Source organism: Onychostoma macrolepis, chromosome 15 (assembly GCF_012432095.1).
Source record: "Onychostoma macrolepis isolate SWU-2019 chromosome 15, ASM1243209v1, whole genome shotgun sequence".
NCBI classification, from domain to species: domain Eukaryota; kingdom Metazoa; phylum Chordata; class Actinopteri; order Cypriniformes; family Cyprinidae; genus Onychostoma; species Onychostoma macrolepis.
In genome coordinates this window covers 12757006-12776281 of record NC_081169.1, presented here as the reverse complement: position 1 = coordinate 12776281, position 19276 = coordinate 12757006, and the positions used below count along the sequence as shown (strand labels likewise).

At 35.1% G+C, this 19276-nt stretch overlaps 1 protein-coding gene across 1 annotated transcript; it reads right to left on the bottom strand.

The window, feature by feature from the left end:
• Positions 1-1141: 1141 nt before the first annotated feature.
• Positions 1142-18581, bottom strand: LOC131554046 (alpha-2-macroglobulin-like protein 1). The gene is given in 41 exon segments (XM_058799075.1): positions 1142-1271; positions 1584-1632; positions 1798-1903; positions 2341-2409; positions 2503-2593; positions 3671-3789; positions 4012-4227; positions 4333-4526; positions 5241-5403; positions 5523-5597; positions 7757-7913; positions 8125-8206; positions 8556-8597; positions 8600-8731; positions 8899-8982; positions 9333-9384; positions 9792-9913; positions 10358-10484; positions 10594-10742; positions 10745-10818; positions 10976-11123; positions 11201-11285; positions 11392-11580; positions 12415-12488; positions 12491-12563; positions 12700-12842; positions 12972-13035; positions 13597-13812; positions 13893-14069; positions 14309-14408; positions 14489-14604; positions 15462-15585; positions 15692-15776; positions 15871-15912; positions 15915-16038; positions 16143-16163; positions 16259-16311; positions 16749-16850; positions 16853-16904; positions 17213-17396; positions 18511-18581. Coding segments are annotated over 40 exon segments (4338 nt in total). The 3' UTR covers positions 1142-1271; positions 1584-1591.
• Between the last annotated feature and the right edge of the window lie 695 nt (positions 18582-19276).

Genomic DNA, 19276 nt, shown 5'->3' with positions numbered 1-19276 from the left:
ATCTGGAATCTGAGGGTACAAAAAAAATCTAAATATTGAGAAAATCGCCTTTAAAGTTGTCCAAATTAAGTTCTTATAAGTTTCAAGTTTTTATACATTTACGGTAAGTCATTTACAACATATCTTCATGGAACATGATCTTTACTTAATATCCTAATGATTTTTGGCATAAAAGAAAAATTGATAATTTTGACCCATACAATGTATTTTTGGCTATTGCTACAAATATACCCCAGTGACTTAAGACTGGTTTTGTGGTCCAGGGTCACATATGTGAAAACTGCCTATCAAATCATATCACTAAATATGCTAGGCAGCCCTAAAAAAATTCAATCTCTTTAGAATTCAACTCTTTAGAATTCACTTTGAGAAGTTAGTGAGTATCAGTTCAGTCTTTGAGCAATATGTAGGCAATACATACTGAACTGTTTGGGGTATACTGTACGATTTAGTCTCTCTGAAGTGAGTTGTTTGCTGATGCAATTTGTAGGGATTGTTTACTGAAATTTATTTGGTAATTCCTGGAACGCTGTGAAACTGACACCGCTTTAGTGGGCAGCAGTAGGAGAATATTCTCAATTAGCATTCTAACATGATATTACTGAAGTTAACAGGCATTTTAAAAGATGAATTCTTTTTGCTAAGCAGAGATATCAAGCATCTGAGTGGTTTGGCAACAGTTTTTGACTGTGCTCCTTTTAAACACTCAAGGGAGAAACAGTATACAGATATTATTGGGTGTTACAACAGCAAACAAAAAGTCTGAAAGCAGCGTTCATGTGTTGGCGATAAAATCTTGTTTAAAACTAAAAAAAAAGGGTGAAAGAGTTGAATCGATCCACACCAACATATCAGTTCAACTTCTACTAAAATATCAAGTGCTTTGAATTTAAAATGTGATCTTGGATTACAGACAGGAAACATTTGCAATTGATAGATGTGCATTTTTTCAAAATGCATAATTGGGTTGGGAAATATTTAAAACTTGAAATTAGAATTTAATATTTCACTAATATGCACTAATATTAAGTATAGCTTATTATTTTATGATCCAGATATGTAAAGTATCGGTAATAATAAATCTAGATAATAAATAATCACAGGACACAAATGTTTCTGATGCAGAAATGGACAAATTGTTTAATAGCAGCTAAAATGCAGAATTCTATTACAAGAAAGCGATAGAAGAACAAAAAAGGTGTCCGTATTAAATCTGTCTCGCCATACATTCCAGTGTCCAGTTCTTCAGCCATCGCACTTCAGATCATCGCCTTAAAAACAATAGGTCAATCAACCTTTTATCAAGCAATATAACATATATCTATTTATATCAATATATTACATTCATATCTGTCTTTTTACATCATTTTAATATGCTGATTTGGTGCTCAAGAAAAAAAAAATCTAATTATCAATGATTAAAAACCATTTGATATTTTTTAAAGGATTCTTTTATGAATAGAAATGTCAAAAGAGCATTTGAAATATTTTTTTAAAACATGTAAATGTCTTTAAATCCAAATTTAAGAGTACAATTATTAAAATATACTAATGGATTTTTAGATCAAATTAAATGTACTTACAGTAGTGTTTAAGCACATGGGGAGGTGTAGTCAATCACAGATAATTCACCTAGAGGAATAGAAACAACTTAGTTTTTTTTTTTTTTTTGTGCACTACATTGTTGAGCTTGTCTCAATAAAATGAAAATGCATTATGGTATATAACATATTATTATATTTATAATAAAAACCCTATATTGTATTTCAGAGTGCACAGTGATGAATAAACACGTACTGATCTTGTAGTAGTCATAAACGATCACTACAGCTGGTTTCAGATTCTGCACCAGTACTTCCTGCACGAGCTGCAGGCTGATGGACTTCTCCTGATTCTTTTTCAACTGGAATAAAAGAGAAAGTTACTACATTATGACAATAAAGAAATGTATAATGGAGGTGTGCACATATAGGAATGTGTTAAAGGAATAGTCCACTCAAAAACTAAAATTTGCTGAAAATGTACTCAACCTCAGGCCATCAAGATGTAGATGACTTTGTGTCTTCATAGGAACAGTTTTGGAGAAATTTAGCACTATGACTCTTATACTGACGGCACCCATTCACTGCAGAGGAACCACTGGTGAGCAAGTGACGTCATGCTAAATTTCTCCAAATCTGTTCCGATGAAGAAACAAACTCATCTACTTCTTGATAGGCCTGAACATTTTCAGCCAGTTAGGTGACCTATATGTTTAAGTATACTGTTTATTGTCAAAATATCAGTGATCCATCCCAAAAGGGTTTCGAACCCCTCAAGGTATTTGAATAAAATATTTACACTATCCAAATAGAAAATGACATGATCCTCGTCCAGATCCAGACGTCTGATGGTGGGGTCTTCCCTCAGCTGTGGAGACAGAGGAGCGAGTGAGAACGAATCAAACCCTGGCTATACAACTTGAGATCAAAAGAGGACCAGAGCCCTTCAAGTGTCACTCACAGCCTGCAGAGACGTCTCATCCGGCTTAAACCCAGAGAGCAGCCTGACGTTAATGATCACCATGTTGGTCTCCGCTCGTGTGCCGTTATACCTGTCATACAAATCGTTCCAACAATCACAAACAGGGTTGTAGGTATGTAGTCTGACAGACAGCTAAGAGTCTATTAGGCCATAAAGTAGGTCGAATCTTTATTCATTCTTTCTTTATAGAGTCAAATGGATATGTTAAGTTTACTAATTTATTGAGCAATATAATTGCAAGTGGAATTTGTTACTGTTGGCAGGACTTCTCTCATCAATTTTTATGTTTATTTTTATAGACATTATTCAAAGTTTTTTTTGGGGGGGGGGATTCTCACCAAGAATTTGATCAAAATTACAGCTAATCAGAAGTGATTATTACAAGTTCAAGTAACTGTTAAACATAATTTATTCCTGTGATGGCAAAGCTAAATTTTCAGCATCATTACATCATTATTTTCAGAAATCATTCTGATATGCTGTTTTGACGTTAAAAACATTTCTTATTAATATTTATGTTGAAAACAGTTGTGCTTTTTACTATTTTTGCCGAAACGGTGATACATTTTTTCAGGATTCTTTGATGAATAGAAAGTCCGAAAGAACAGCGTTTATTTGAAAATATTTTTAATTTTTATTTTTAAATTTTTTGTGACAATGTCTTTACTGTCACTTTTGAGCAATGCAATGCATCCGTGCTGAGTAAAAGTGTTAATTTCTTTTTACTAATGTCTTACTGACTGCAAACCTTTCAACAGTGGTACATATATTTAATATTTATTATTGATTTTTGTTTTTTTTGTTTTTTTAAACATACAGTTAAAAATAATCCTTTTTGCTAGTATTTTTGGTATTTTAACACTAGGGTTTTTTAGCTTATGTTTGGTCACATTTTATTTTATTTTTTAATGGAAAAGAGCTATGTGAAGATTCTCTAAAATATATATATACACTTTTTTTTTTCCACAGGTGACACAAAGTCAAATAGGTTTGCAAGGACACGATAGTCACTAAATGACAGAATTTGTTTACATTTTCCCTTTAAATAATGGCATTTAATGAATGATTAATGATATAACAAATTAAATTAGCAAAAAATCACATGTTGAAAGTATTATATGTATTTTTTAACAGAGGTGCTGCTCACCTTACAGTGGTGGTTACTGTAAAAGCTGGGTTCTTTGTGTTGCTGCAAACCCCAGGATTTGCATTGATTTTGAAGGCCAAAGCGTCTGGAGGAGGCGGGATATTGTAGTGCAAGGCAAACTGAGAGACAAAAAACACAGAATGGGTGATTTATATCACTTTTATACACTCGTGTTTATGTAATTCCAAATTCTTATAACTTCCTTCTGTGATCCATCGAAGAAAGTAAATCATACAGGTTTGCAATGACATGAGGGTGAGTAAATGATGAAAACTTTCATTTCTAGATGAATTATTTCTTGGATTTCTCAATATGTGAATCAAAAGAGGCAGTGCACAGACCTGCACAAACACACAGCCTCTGCCTCCTGCCCTGAGCTTGTATGTGCCAGTTGCTTCCTGCAGCTGTTTCTCCTGGTATAGCAGGCGGTTGTTCCGGTTCACAGTGAACTGGTTCCTCTGGCCTGAGGGGGAGGTCACGGTTACAGTAATGGATCCCTCTGGATTGTAGGTGGCAGCACTGTACTTAGCGAGGGCCTGGAGTGCTACTACAGTATCCTGTTCACGGAGAGAGAACAACACCACTTACAGTCAATAATGATAAAATACATTATAAAGACTGAGAGTGGTCTAAAAAAAGCTGCATGTGATAAATAGCATTACCTGTGTAGAGGAGAAGCCTCCATAGGGGTTCTGTTTACTGATTAACCAATGCACTATGCCAGCAGAGTAGTTCAGTCCAAATCCAGGCAGTGAGGGTCCCGAGAGCAGCGCCAGCAACACATAAGCACTCATCTCTACCTCCACAGAGCCCGTCGGTTTCGCATTATTAGCCAGACTCCAATATCGTCCAATACCTGAAATGACCAGAGCAAGAAAACTGGAACATTGAAGGACGTTGATTGTGTTTTTTATTAAAAGCAGCAGGATAATCTAGATCAGGGCTTTTCAAACTAGGGTCCAGAGAAATTAATACTGGGGGTACACAAAAAATTTTAAAGAAAAATTTACACAAACCAACAAACAAAAGAGTTAAAAGTTAACATGTACCTCATTTTATTTGCAGTCTGTGTTTTGTTTTTTGTTTTTTTAGTACTTTTATATTTCTTTTCTTTTTTTATGGGTTTTCTCCTCTACAACACAATAACTATACAGTAGTTTATGCCTTATTGTCTTTCTTTCTAGGGAGTTTCTTTTTTTGTAAAAAGTGCTATACAACAGAGTCCCGCACATGACATGAGAAACAAAAACAAGATATTATGGTTACGAATTAAGAATTAATTTCCTCATTTAATTTAAATTGTGCCCACATGGGAGCTAATAAGTACGATGTGGCCACAATTGAACTAAAATGAGGGAACAAATTAATAAAACGTGAAAACAAATGAATAAAATGTGGCAAGTTGTGGGAACAAATTCTTAATTCATGGCCACAATATCTATTTTTTCTTCACCTGACATGTGCGTTGGCTCCATACTATGGAAATAAATTCTGAATTGAATATAAAATTGTATTAAATGAAGTATTTTAGTATAATTATTTGTGTTTTTAATCTAAAGCTGAATGGTACCTTCTCTCCTGGCCTGATTGTCCAGCTTGTTGAAGAGGTTCCGTCTCATTTCTTCATTTCCAGCAAGAGTGAATGTGTAGGACAGCAAGGCAGTCATATAAGTGTTCTCAATGTTACGGGAAGATTCCTTCAGACATTCAAGGCTTTTCGCCACCATGGGATCCTTACAAAGCACACGAGAGATTAATGAGTGTCTCCTACCTTCATAAGTCACATTATCTGCATTGAGTTATCTGTGACTAGAGTCCATCTCTTAGGAGCCATGAATAGGGTTGTACTTACAGAGTTCGGGATGCCCAACTCCAGCAGCGCAGCAGTGATGTACGCAGAGAGAGTGACTTCATCACTGACGCCACCCTGCGAGAGGAAAAGCATCATCAAAGATCCTTCCCACCTTCAGCACTTCAATCTCGTCAATGTATTGCCATCTAACAGACACTTTCCGAGTGTGAAATCCAGGACCACCAGACTAAAGAGCCGTTTTCCTCTCCATAAATGACTCTGCTCCATTACCTCTCCCTGCAATCATCTCCTCATCCCACTCAACGCTGTGACAGCTTCACATCTCATCTACATTTTCTACCGTTTTACATTACCGTCACAAAGCGTTAAAATTTTAACATTTCTGTTTTCTAAAACTGTTTTTGCTCTTTATTAAATGTAATTCTAAGCATTACTCTTTCCTAAGTGTTAAGAAATGTAATTGTATTAGAACGTCAAAAAATATTTTCTAAATTGTTTTTCATTAAAACAAGATAGACTTTCTTAACATAGGTCAAATGTTTCATTCAGTTTTTAAAGAAGACATACTGTATAATTATATGGTTTATATAGTGTCTTTTAATAATGAACATCAAAACATTTTGCCAATGCGATAAATATATTTTAAAGGTCTCATGACATGCTGCTTTTTGGATGCCTTTATATAGGCCTAAGTGGTCCCTAATACTGTATCTGAAGTGTCTTTCCCGAAATGCAGCCTTGGTGCAGAATTTCAGCCACTACGAGCCAGTCCCACAATGAGCTTTCCTTGGGACGTGTCATTTCTGTGTCTGTAGCTTTAAATGCTAATGAGGAGGAGAGAGGCGGGGCAAGGTGGAGGGAGGGTGTGTGGCCTTAACCAGCTTGCGGCCACGGTACCATGCGCTAATGTTGACAGTGGATGTATCGCAATGGCTCGTAGACACACAGTCGTTCAAGCTTTTCAGTTTGACCCAGAATCTGATCCGGATGGAGAAGCACCGGATGAAGAAGTTGCAACTCAGCGGCTACAGCAGGACGTCTCCGAATGGTTAGTTTAAAATATTGTGTCTGGATACGATACTTTAGTTGGTTTGTTTATGTATGCTGTTAGTTATTATCATGTAGCTAATGCTAGCCATAGGTTCGGATGAAGGAACTAAAAAAATACTTTGGTGTTCATTTGTACATCCATACACTGAGCAACTGCCATGCTTTGCTCGTTTGCAAGCCATGATGTCTCTCGAGGAAAAAAAAAATAATGCGCTCGCCTCGCACGGTAGTAGCTCATTTACTCATGGGCGGGCAAAGCAGAGAAAGGGGAGGTAACCTTTCCCCGTATGACGACATAAAGGGAAGATTCCAGATTGGGCCATCTGAGCTTTCATTTTCTTAAAGGCGAAGCAGGATACCCAGGGCTCGGTTTACACCGATCGCCATTTCTAGCCACTGGGGGACCATAGGCAGGCTAGGGGAACTCTTATTAATGTTAAAAAACCTCATAAAGTGAAATTTTCATGCCATGGGACCTTTAAGATAGGGTCTCTGAAAACATCATATTACCCTATGCAATCTTTTTTTTATTCTAACTGGAAAATAAATCAATAAAAGGGAAAATTAGGGAAAAGAACAATAATATGAAAGCAAAGAGGTGTATGAGCTCACTATAGTCCAAAAGAACTAAGAAGTAGTCTATTTGAACCAAGTGAAATCTATGGACATTCTTCACCTGCCTCCCAAGACGCACACACAGTCTTGTTGTATAAAACATGGTTATACTATAAGCCCTCCTGCACACTGCAAAAGAAAAGCCCTGCAGATAAAAATGTTCAGTTCATGTGAGCTGTCAACACCTATCAAATGAAACCTTGATGGTATCATGGTATGGTATTAGCTGGCCAAAATATCCCTGCTGAAAAAGAACCGCTGATATGCTTGATTTCAGCTGCATGGTTTAGCTGGCCTCCCAGCCTGGTCAATTTGGTCTTCCATCCTAAAATCCAGCCACAATACTGGTCATTTTTTAAATGTTTTTAAAATAAAACTCTTTTGCTCACCAAGGCTGCACTAATTTCTTCAATAATGCAGTAAAAAAAACCCATTAACAATGTTTTTATCAAAAGAGACTTTTAAAAACATCTTATATATTCCAAACTTTGACCAGCAGTGTAGACTACAGTAAACCAGCTGGGACCTTAGGCTGGTTTAAAAAGTTAAAAATAATAAAAAATTCCTGCAGCAGGTAAAGGACCTGAGCATGACTCTCCTGTTCTCACCATCATATTAGTGTTGGAGAGCTTCCCAACAGAGGCGAAGCAGCCGTTGTCCTGTTGCTGTCGACCCAGCCATTCCTTTGCCTGATCGATGTTAGTTTGATCTATGAATGTATAGTTCTTTGCCCCACCAAAACTCTTCATCACAAATGCAGTTAGCCTGAGGAAAAAACAGAAATTGCTGTCAAACACCCATAATTTGGTAACTCTGCACATGGAAACATCCTAGACAAAGTCCATGTCCATGTCCAAGTCCAAGTCCATGACTAGGTTTCCCCATTCCAAAAACAACTTACCAGAAAGCTGTTAAATTCACACACAGGAAGCTGGAATCCACACAGTAAGCCCTAATCTCAGTATACCAAACTCACCAAGTATTACCAGAGGGATCTCTCATCCCAAATGCGCTGTAAGATCCGTCATAATGCTTGTATGTCAGCTCTCTCTGGTAGCCTGCAACACAAGAAAGCAAAAAGTTTGATATGCTTGATGATATGCAAGTTTGTTGAAAAGAGCGCAACTGGACTTTTTGTTTTTTGAACTCTGTTAAATCAGTTTTTATTCACCACTGAGTTGATTTATCTGTTAAATCCGGCTAATAGACTAATATATATTTTTTTAATTACTAATTGTCTGTAAATTGATTAGACAGTTTTATATTTAAAAAAAAAAAAAAAAGAAGCTTGCAAACATTATTTTTAAAAAAAAATTTTCTTTGTTTTTCAACAGTAAAATATTTCAACATATTTGTATTTATAAATAGAATGTACTCTATCTTCTATTCCATAATGGTTTTCCTCACCGCTCTCCAGGAAGGTTATGGCTCGGTTTCTAATCTCAGGGTGAGCTGCCCGCTGCTCTGCAGGTACTGAAGGATGTAGATATTGGGGGCAAAAAGCAGCATGTTTTGCTCTCCACAGCCATACGGCATAGCCAACAGATCACCGATGTTCCTCAGAGCACGACCCATCAGATCACCTACAGGCCGAAAAATCATATAACCGTCAGTATGATTAAAAAACAGAAAACTACACAATGTGAGCAATTTTACTGATTACAGAGAATTTAAAATATAAATACTTATATTATAGAGAAATCAATGTACATTATGTACAGTATATATGCCAGCATGTCTTTAGGCTCACCCAGAACAGTGACAAAGCTTTTGGCAGAACCCTTGACGAACACTTTGGGTAGAGTGAGAGAAACTGATGTCTCCTGTGAACTGTCTAATGGAATAGAGAAAAAACATCAGGTTTATAACGTGGGCATGCTGTACTTTACAACAGACAATCATTTTCTCCATTTTTGTGAAAACTAAACAGTTTAAAAGATGAAACTGGAAGCATTTAACATTTATCCAATGCAACAACTTGACTTCTGCTGTAAGTGCATTACTGTATAAAGGATTTTTGCTTATTTTAACAAACTGCAGGTAAAAATGATTATTTGTGGAATGTGGTAACTGACAGCATACAGCAGTTAACTTCTATTAAAGCCGGAATAATTCAAATTTTTTATTTATTCTTTATTCTATATATTTTTAACAGACAACACAACACACTGTAATGCCACTAACCTGTTAAGCAGATGAGTTCATTCTGAGTGACTGACTGCTTAGTTCCCTCCGCCTGAGAAATATATGAGTAATAACAGTTTCAATTGTACTTTTGACAATAGATAGATAGATAGATAGATAGATAGATAGATAGATAGATAGATAGATAGATAGATAGATAGATAGATAGATAGATAGATAGTAAACTTAGTAGTAACTTAGTAGTCTTTTTAAGACTCAAAACAATACCCAAATAGCAATTGAAATAGCAATATTAGCTAAATAATAGCTATATTAAAAATAGCTAAGTGTTTTTTTTTCTTTATAATAATATGCACTGTTTCAACACCGTATTACCAGAAATATGTATTAAGAAAGTAATTATAGTACATTTTTATTTCCTGTTGACTTGTTAGCGTGTTGATGTTGAAGAGTGAGTCACATGGTTTCTGAAAGCTCACATACAGTAAAGGCACGTACCTGCACCAGAACGCTCTGTATCACAGTATCAACTCTGCCTTTGTCCGGCAAAGTCACCACTTTATTTCCACACAGATCTTTGCTCTGCACCGCCTCAGCACGCACTGTAATGTTCACCTTTCCTGTAAAATACACACACCAGTGACAGTGTTACTGTCAATTCAATTACAGAAGAAACAAAGTACCCCTGGGGCCTGCAATAGTAAACAAATCTGTGACAGGCAAGGCAGTACGTGAAAAAAGGATAGTCCACCCGAAAATAAAATTCTGTCATCATTTACTCACCTCCATGTCTTTCCATGTTTGGTTACCAACATTCTTCTAAATCTTTTGTATCAGCAGAAGAAACAAAATTCATACAGGTTTGGAACAACATGAGGGTGAGTAAATGATGACAGAACTTTCATTTTTGGATGAACGATCCCTTTAAGAAATTCCTGTTATAAGAGTAATATCATGTCCTGGTACAAACACGATCAGACGTAAAATAAGCCTTTCAGCTTAGGGAATCAAATTGAATAAAATTTCAGTTTTTGCTCAAACAGAAGTCAAAGTATCTGGCTTACCCAGTTCGGAGGGTGTAACAATCCACTGGAAGGTTTGGCTCTCATCAGAACAAACACACTGAGTGTAAGTGCAGCCTTTGCACGGCTGAGCAGTGAACTGTGCTGAGTTTGCCAGCGTGACCTTCACCTTTATTAAAAGACAGAGATTTGTCCAGTGGCAGCCTACAGGAAATGCTCTTACTACAAACGCTTGCAAAACTGCTCCAGGAGCAAGTAAACACACTAAGTGGGCTTACCATGATACATTTGGGGAGGTAGTTGAATACAGTGGCTTTCAGAGTGAACGTCTCCTCACGGATAACAGAGTAAGGGAGGGTGAGGCTCACAAAGAAGGGCTTGAAAGCAGTGAGATCAATCTTGGGGGCCACTCCAAACCCGACAGGGATGTACAGAAAGCCCCTCCTGCCCATTTAGTGATGGTGTCCGGTACAGTTTTTGCAACGTCCACAGATCCTGATTTCCTGGTGAATGAAAAAATATGAATTTTGTATTTTAAAAGTTTTAAAAATATGAATAAGTACTGAAGTTTTTTTTTTATTATTATATTTTTTCTGCATAATTAAGAAGGACTGTAATGTATACAGTATATACAGTAATGCCATGGTGCAAGATACATACCCCACTGGTATAAGATCCCATATCCAGGTTTCTGGAAAGAATTTGCGGATCTTCTGAGCACGTTTTTCCACATTTGAACCAAACCCCATCTCTGGTCGGGCCATCTCTGGTCCAACCAAGTCCACACGCCCACCATCGTCCACAACAGCTGTTTGAATTGATAGTTTGTAAATACAATCAGGTAAAAAGGGCATTTCCAAATCTTAAACAAATCAAGTTACTCACATTCCTTCATCAACATTGTATTATAATAATGACAAACAACAGGTGCTTTCACGTCAGAGTTGGTAGCGATTTTGATTCCAACTGCCTAGGAAAAAGCAAATGTTACAGAATGTTACTGTGTGTAAGATAAATATTGTACAGTGAGACACTAGAGGACCTCTGATATAAGAAAAGGGAGATGTGTATCTTACTTTAAAGATGTTGTAGACATCATTTTTGTTGACGTAGTAAGGGTAATAGAAGCGGGGGCGGGAGCGCTTGCGCCTTGCAGCTCCAACAAACGGGATTATCCTCTCGGGATATGGGCAGCTGTTAGACTCCCACTCCTCAACTTCGTATGGGTAACCTGACAAAATCTGGACTGGTAACATTCCAAGGACCTGTAGAATAATAACAGATATTGTTCCATAGCAGTGACAAGGCAATTTCCTAATAATCACTCAAAAAAGCAAACAAACATTAAATTAAATTGCCATAAGTTTCCATAATAAAAAGAAAACTATGATAAAAAATATAAAAATATAGTTTATAACATGTTCCAAGTTCTAAGAAATGTATTTTTTGTATTCATATATGTTTTATGTGGTTTTGAAAAAAACATTTATATAATTTTTAACTAAAATGTATTTTTAAATATTAAAATATTTTTACAATATTTAACAAATATATACATATATTTCTAATGTCATGTTGTGTACCCACCAAGTAAAAAGTAATAACATATTTTCCCAACACCACATGAGTTTTGTTTTTAAAATTGAAGCAGTGAAGAATTGTTAATTTTTCAAATAATAAAATGTTGTATTATTTATTTATTTTATTTAAAATTAAATAAATAAATAAATAATAATAAAATCAATGTAAATAATTCTTTTAATTTTTTTTTTTTTTTTTAATATTGTTAAAATATTAAGTGATATAAAACATTGGTAACCTTCTTGAAAGTTTCTTATGAGGCTTTTTTTTCTTCAATATAATATCAGGACAGTTGTATCATTCTGACATTTTTTACTGTACACCCTGACATTTTTACTTAATTTTTTCACTCCCAAAAAATGGAGAATTTAAAAACATGCTTATTATGAAAGAAGTATATTAATGCAAATTAATCAAAATTGATACATATACATATTAGTGCCATGTCCCTGACCCATCTCTTAAAATAAAGATTATCTACTAGTTATAGTTGTAATGTACATTCTGGTTTAACATACAGAGGCTGCATTGAACTCGGCCTCTGGTCTCAACAGCAGCACACTCTGATCAATGGCCCGCACGGAGCACAGGAGCCAGGACTGGCTTTTAGGTTAAGAGATGTCTTCTCTCCAGGCAGTGCGGTGGGAGACGAGAACTTCAAGGACACCTGTAAAAGCACAGGCACACTCTCATCACACATTGAAGAAAAAAAAAAAAAAACATAAATAAACTTTAAAAACACACATAAAAGCTTGAAGGGCACATTGAGTTGTAAAATGAGATTTCACATGGGATTTTCTGACCTTGTTTGGCAAACATTCTTCAATGGGGAAGTCCATACTGTCTGCTACAGTTTCTCCATCAGGAAGAACTGTGTAAACCACCACCTGAGCGTATGGAGTCAGAGCTGTGGTCTTCAGTGCGAATGACAGTTCTCCTTTGTTTTCTTTTATGAAAGCAAGAGAGCATTTGTGGAAACAAAAAGTGCATGCTGAAGCACAATGTACACAAACCATAAAAATACACTTAGACAGTAAGACAACAAAGTGATTGCTAATGTAAAAGAGCTGTGCACCTTTACTAGTGTTCACATTCACAGACAGATGACCATTTTGAGCCATGCTGCCTCTGGACAAGACCTGGAGAGCAAGTAGATAATTACTCTACTGATAATTACAATTTATGTAATGCTATGGAGTTCACTAACATCATCATCTTTTCTCCTTCGTTTTCTCTACCAAAAGAGGTAGTAAAAAATGATTTGCAGTCCTGCTAATGATTTTCATATTAATGCAGCAATAAATTGTCAATATTAAATGTCTGGACTATTTTGTCTAAATAAACTTTTAAAATGTAAGTTATATTATTACATACAGTACAGTATGAAAAACTGATATTCATTTTGAGATTTGCTAAAAAATTACATTTAACAATATTTTTACATTTTTAGTGTTTTTTAAATTAAATGTGAGTGGGCATTAATCAAAATGTAACAATTGGGAAAATGAGCATAAACAATTACATTCGTAAGTTATACATAATATAAGGTTCCAATATAAACCTACACAGATCATCAAATAAATCTTTAATATTGGCTAATAACCAGTATGGTACTGGGATATCATGAGCTTACTGAGCAATAAAACAAATGACCAAACAATTGATGGACAAACAAAAAAAAGTGTCAATGTTAAACATACAATGTAGAAGAAATCCAAGGTTTTCTGGCCTGTTTTCAGTGCACTGCCCTGAATGATGTAACTGGCCGTCACTGTTGCATCACTGTTACAGCTGAGCTTCTCTGGAGCCTTCGTCAACATCAGGAAACTTTTGCTTTTGGAGTGAAAGGGTCTTACGTAGTGATAGCCTGATGGATAATATGTATAAGCCTCAAAATCAGTCCGTTCTTTACCTCCCTTATGATGGGCCTAAAAAAAGTTTGCAAATCATCAGTATACTGAATTACATTCACAAACATCATATTATAAAACAAAACCACACTAACCTGAAAATTCACAGGTAATTCTGACCAATCCGAGGTGTTAAAGGAGAAGCGGGCGGTGCCATTGATGTCTGTTGTCAGTGTCACATTGACACTTTTATCACCATAATGTGCATATATAATCACCGGCTCATTTTTCATCACACTTGACTGTGAATTAGTGACCACAACCTGTTTAAAAACCATGTAGAGAAAAACAAAATGATCAGCTCACAAATAATGCACTTCCTGTACACAATATTGGTATACAGCGCTAAAAAAGGTTGTTTATTAATATTGCTGCATTTTACAAACCCAGACGAAAATAACAGTTATGGTACCGTTCTGAACTTTTTTTTTAAAGATGGTTATAAAACACATGTGGACTCAATAATTAGTAGCAAAGCTAATGACCTCAAGCTAGCTGTTACCTTTCCCTTTAAAGCCATGCCAGTCCTGTATGTATCTGGTGTGTCCTCAAAGTAAACATTGACATAATCATGGATAAACATAGATGAGGCAGAACCTGCATAGTTATCCCTGGAGGAACAAAAGACCATGTTTCATTACTCTATTTTAGACAGTAAAAATGGACAACAGCTGTTTGTTTTACACTCTCACCTGTTCCAGACTCTTCCACATTACAGTTCACTTGGAAAGATTCTCCTAAAGTCAAGCCAACTTCTGTTACATTTATCACCCGAGACCCACAGCCAGTCCTGTCAGTCTGAACGAATAAGAATGAAAAGAAATGGTTATTGGACTTCTAAAATATGTTGCAATACGGACCCTTTGAAAAAGTACACTTCGGCATATTACAGAAATTTATAAATGTACTTTATAAAACCCTAATTCCCTAATAATTTACTGAGTAAAATGTAAATAAATAATGTAACTGTTTTTTTCTTACATTTTACACAGCGTCCCAACTTAAGAGCAAACTGAATGTAATGTTTTTGGACATGTAATTGCATCTTAATTGCAATTAAATTAAATTATGAATGGTTTAATTTTTTTTATTATTTTAAAAAATTACTTTTAATGCAATTAACTGGGTGTTTTTTTACCCACTAAGTAGGACTGAAGTACATTGTTATATGTAATTTCATAATCACTTCTACTGTCTTTGAAATATGGTTAAACACTTTACTTTAACACTTTAACTTGAAGTGTACTGCCAAAAGCACCGACAAGCATTATGGAAGTTGCCATTTAGTACACCTAAAATATATATGAATAGTTCAGATGCAAAAGTGCCATCTGAAATTTTCATCTAAATTAAAGTTTTTTTTTTTAATTTTCTTTGCAATTAAAGTGAAATCACTGAACAAAAATATAGGAGCCTGATAAAAATGCTCATTTTAGAAGAATATTTCAGACGGCACTTAGAGGCTTTTGCATTTGAACTCTTCATATATACTTTAGTTGTAATATTGAATAATACAATACAGTAATATCAGCTCATTGTTGTTACTTAATTGTGACCTTATGAAATTTAAAGATGTTTAAGAGGATAAATGCTAAGTGATTTTAGGATTAGAAGCCCAAAAGATAACAGTTTTGTGTGTGCAGAGGGTAACGCACCATCATTGAATATTTCTTGCATTCATTAACCATGTCACGGACAGGTCTCCTCCAATAGTAACCATAGCTCTGCCTACACACTTCAGCATTCACAGTCCCCAGCACAGGCTTGCCATAAGTGTATCTAAAAACAGTGAAATGAGTATTTCAGGCTGAAAATATTACTGACACACATGTATGCATTTCATTTATCTGTAAAGAAATGAACATTATTTGTAATAAATTCTTACTTTGCACAAACTTTCAGAGTGACCTCTTTGTCCTGGACGGTTATAACAGTTGGAAAATCGATGTTCACTTCATATTTTGGCAGAACTAAAAGAGACATGTGGAAAAAATACTTTTAAAAATTGTACACATTAAAAGCTGACCAGTTTTGGACTGACAAAAGCTGAATCCTGGTTCTGACCATATTCTTTAATTTCAAAGCCATGTGATATTTGTTGGTTTTATCATCCCAAGCAGTGATCGTGTAGAAACCCTGAGCGGCTTCTGGAGACATGGAGTGGGACAGATCCAAAATGCCAATCCTTGTGGTCCGATTCAACCACTGACCAATGCGATTCGAAGAAGGGTCCTAAACAACAGTGGCACATAATGAAAAAGCCTACAGTGAAATCAACCGACATTTAAGTAAAGTAGCAAACAAGAAACAGATCATGGCTGCTTGAAGGATTTTACCTGGAGTTCTACAGTTCGAAACTGCAAGAGAAAGACAGAAGTCATTTCAGTTAAGTCAAAAGTACAATTGAAAATAAAATAAAATAAAACTTTTACATAAATTAAGTTAAATTTACCACTTGATTGCGAGGCAAGAATTTGGAATCCAGAGACACAATGCGAAATTTAACTGGGGAAGAAAAAAATTTAGACAGAATATTAATACATACAGTATGCAATCCAGAAAGACTCACAGGCTCATATTAATAAGGGTGAGCGTGATTTCACCAAGTACAACATTGTTATTCCAATCAACCAATCAGAATCGAGGGATAACTTTTCAGGAAATAATATCTGTTTTAGGCTTATGATCAGGGTTAGGTGCTTCTACACCCTTGTTAATCAGCTGTCATTTCACACTGATTTTAGGAATAAATTATGGGTAGGGTTAGGTTTAGGGGTAGGGATTGGGTTAAGTCTATATTTTTGGACAGTAATGTTGATCCAGGATTAACAAAAGATGTTGATCCAGGAACATGTCTTACTTGGCAAAATCACGGCGAGTAAGAGCAAATGAGTACAGACAACTTAAATTATTTTGGAATAATTTACAAAGAGATGTATTACTTGTTTGTCCAGGCTTGTAGATAGGCTTGTCTGATTGGATGAAAAGAAGATTATGGGGGGGATTTATGAGGATCTTAGTGGTTTTGTCCAGGGATGTTTTGCCCCTCGGATTGCAACATCGACGGATGCCACAGACTCCACAGTGACTACAGGGACCTGCAAGATACAAATCAAGAAAATATTGAGCATATAACTCCACTTACAGAATATAGGAGACTATAGGTTTGAAAGCAACATCAAAACTGCAGGGATCACTGAACAATTTAGTAGTGAAAAATATACGCAAGAGGTTTTAGGATTTTACTTGCACATTAACTATATTTTATATCTCATAGGTTCATTAACCTTAATTTATAAGTGTTGTGCAGACATGATGTAGGAAAGGGCCATGACCTCCACACCACTGTACTGTAAGTACAGCTGATTTGCTCTCTGCTCTGTTAAGCTGTACTGAGTATACTGACCTTAAAAGGGACACATTTGTAGAAATCGTTTTTAATGGAGCCCTGTTGTAGGATGGTCAGGTTGTGATTGTCAGTCCTCAAAGTTACCACTATAGAAAGTGGTCCTTTGGGCTCATGGATCTGTGCACACAGAGTCTCTGTGCTGCCACCCACCGCCTGGGAAGAGACTGTCACCAGGTAGATGCTGAAAGAAGACAAAACACATAGAAGTACATTTAATTTTTTTTGTTTGTTTGTTTAGCACAAGTTTAGTGTTGCATGAGCCTGCATGAAATAAAGTAAATGTTATGTAAGTGGCTGTTGCAATATAAATGTGGCACTAAAATAAATATTATTATATTTAACCAGACAATACAGACAGTGTTACGTTAAAATGTAGTTAAAATAAATATAATGGTAAAACTTATATTACAGTAATACCAGTCAAAAGTTTGGAATGCTTATAATTTTTTTTTTTTTTTTTGAAGGAAGTCACAAAGGCTGAAAAATACAAAATACTATTACAAAAATACAGTAAAAATAGTAATATTAGGAAAAAGTATTAGGATTTAAAATAACTGTTTTCTATTTGAATATGTTTTCAAATGTAATTCATTCCTGTGATGGCAAAGCTGAATTTTACTCCAGTTTTTTGTGTCACATTATCCTTCAGAAATCATTCTAATATGTGACCCCAGACCACAAAACCAGTCATACTGTAGGGTCGTTTTTATGAAACAGATATATTAAATTGTAATAATATTTTACAATATAATTTTTACTGTTTTTTGATGCAGTCATGGTGAACAAACTAATAAAGGTAAATGGGCATTCCAAGAATTCCCTGCATAGACCTTGACATTTGATTCTTTTTTTGTATTTTCAGTTATTTATATGTATTTTAGATTATCATTAATTAGTCTTATTTGTGATCTTGATGGTGTTTTGTGTTCATATTAGTAACACTGTGTTGTCTTGTCTCTTTATGTTTTTAATTGAGCTGTGGACAATATTGCTTTAACTCACAGATTTAATAGTTAAAATGACATATTATAATAGTATTTACTGTAAAATACGGTCACCGAAATGCTTCCCATAATGCTTACTTGCGACATCGTCACAGTGTCTCTCTTCCGGTAAGTTTTTACTGTAAATCTAAAAATAAAATATTTCCACTAAAGTGTAGTTGTTCTAAACATTCCATCAGTGTCTACTATAGTTTTGGAACACATTCAGCTGGTCCTCGACCTGCGGTTTCCTCATTTCTCTACCTTCTGCTCTCTTATATTTGATAAGATAATAATCATAAAGGTTCTTACGGATCGGTGGCTCCGCTCGTTAGGGAGCATTGCAGCAGCAGCAGCAGCGGTGGCAGAAGCGACAGCAGCATCCTGAGCAGTCAGTCCAACACATGCGCAGAGAACTCGCCCACTGATCCCATTACACAAGAGCGCACTTTATACACCTCTGCAGTCCTCCTCCCTGTCCTGCCACACCAAGGGAAGGAAAGTTGAGCAACTGGTATGATGAGCAGTTGGATAATTTGGGATTGATATAGGCCTATTACCTCTCGTGTTGTGTAACAAGTATTGGACAGTCAGTCAAGTTGCAAAGAGGATGAATGAGTTTCATGTTTTATGTTGTTTGAGATTACTTCATGTGACACTTGGGAATTTTATGCATTGCAAACAATAAAATAGAATAAAACTAAATAGGCTAAATGAAGGTGACATTAAAAAGTCCAGGAAACTTTCAATAATAAGCGAAACAATAAAAGCAAACAATAAATAAAATATTATTTTCTTTATTTAATTATTTTTTTCATTATTCATTTTTTATTATTTATTTCATAATAATAATAATGACTGTTAACCCTTGTTTATAAAACATCTTTAACTATTAAAATCCACCATAAAAATATTCCTAGATTTTAAAAATTGAAATATAAGAATTAAAATAGAAATTTATAATATAAAAATTGAAAATATAAATATATAACAATCAATTATACAGCATTTAAATTAAATTAAATTAAATTAAATTAAATTAAATTAAATTAAATTAAATTAAATTAAATTAAATTAA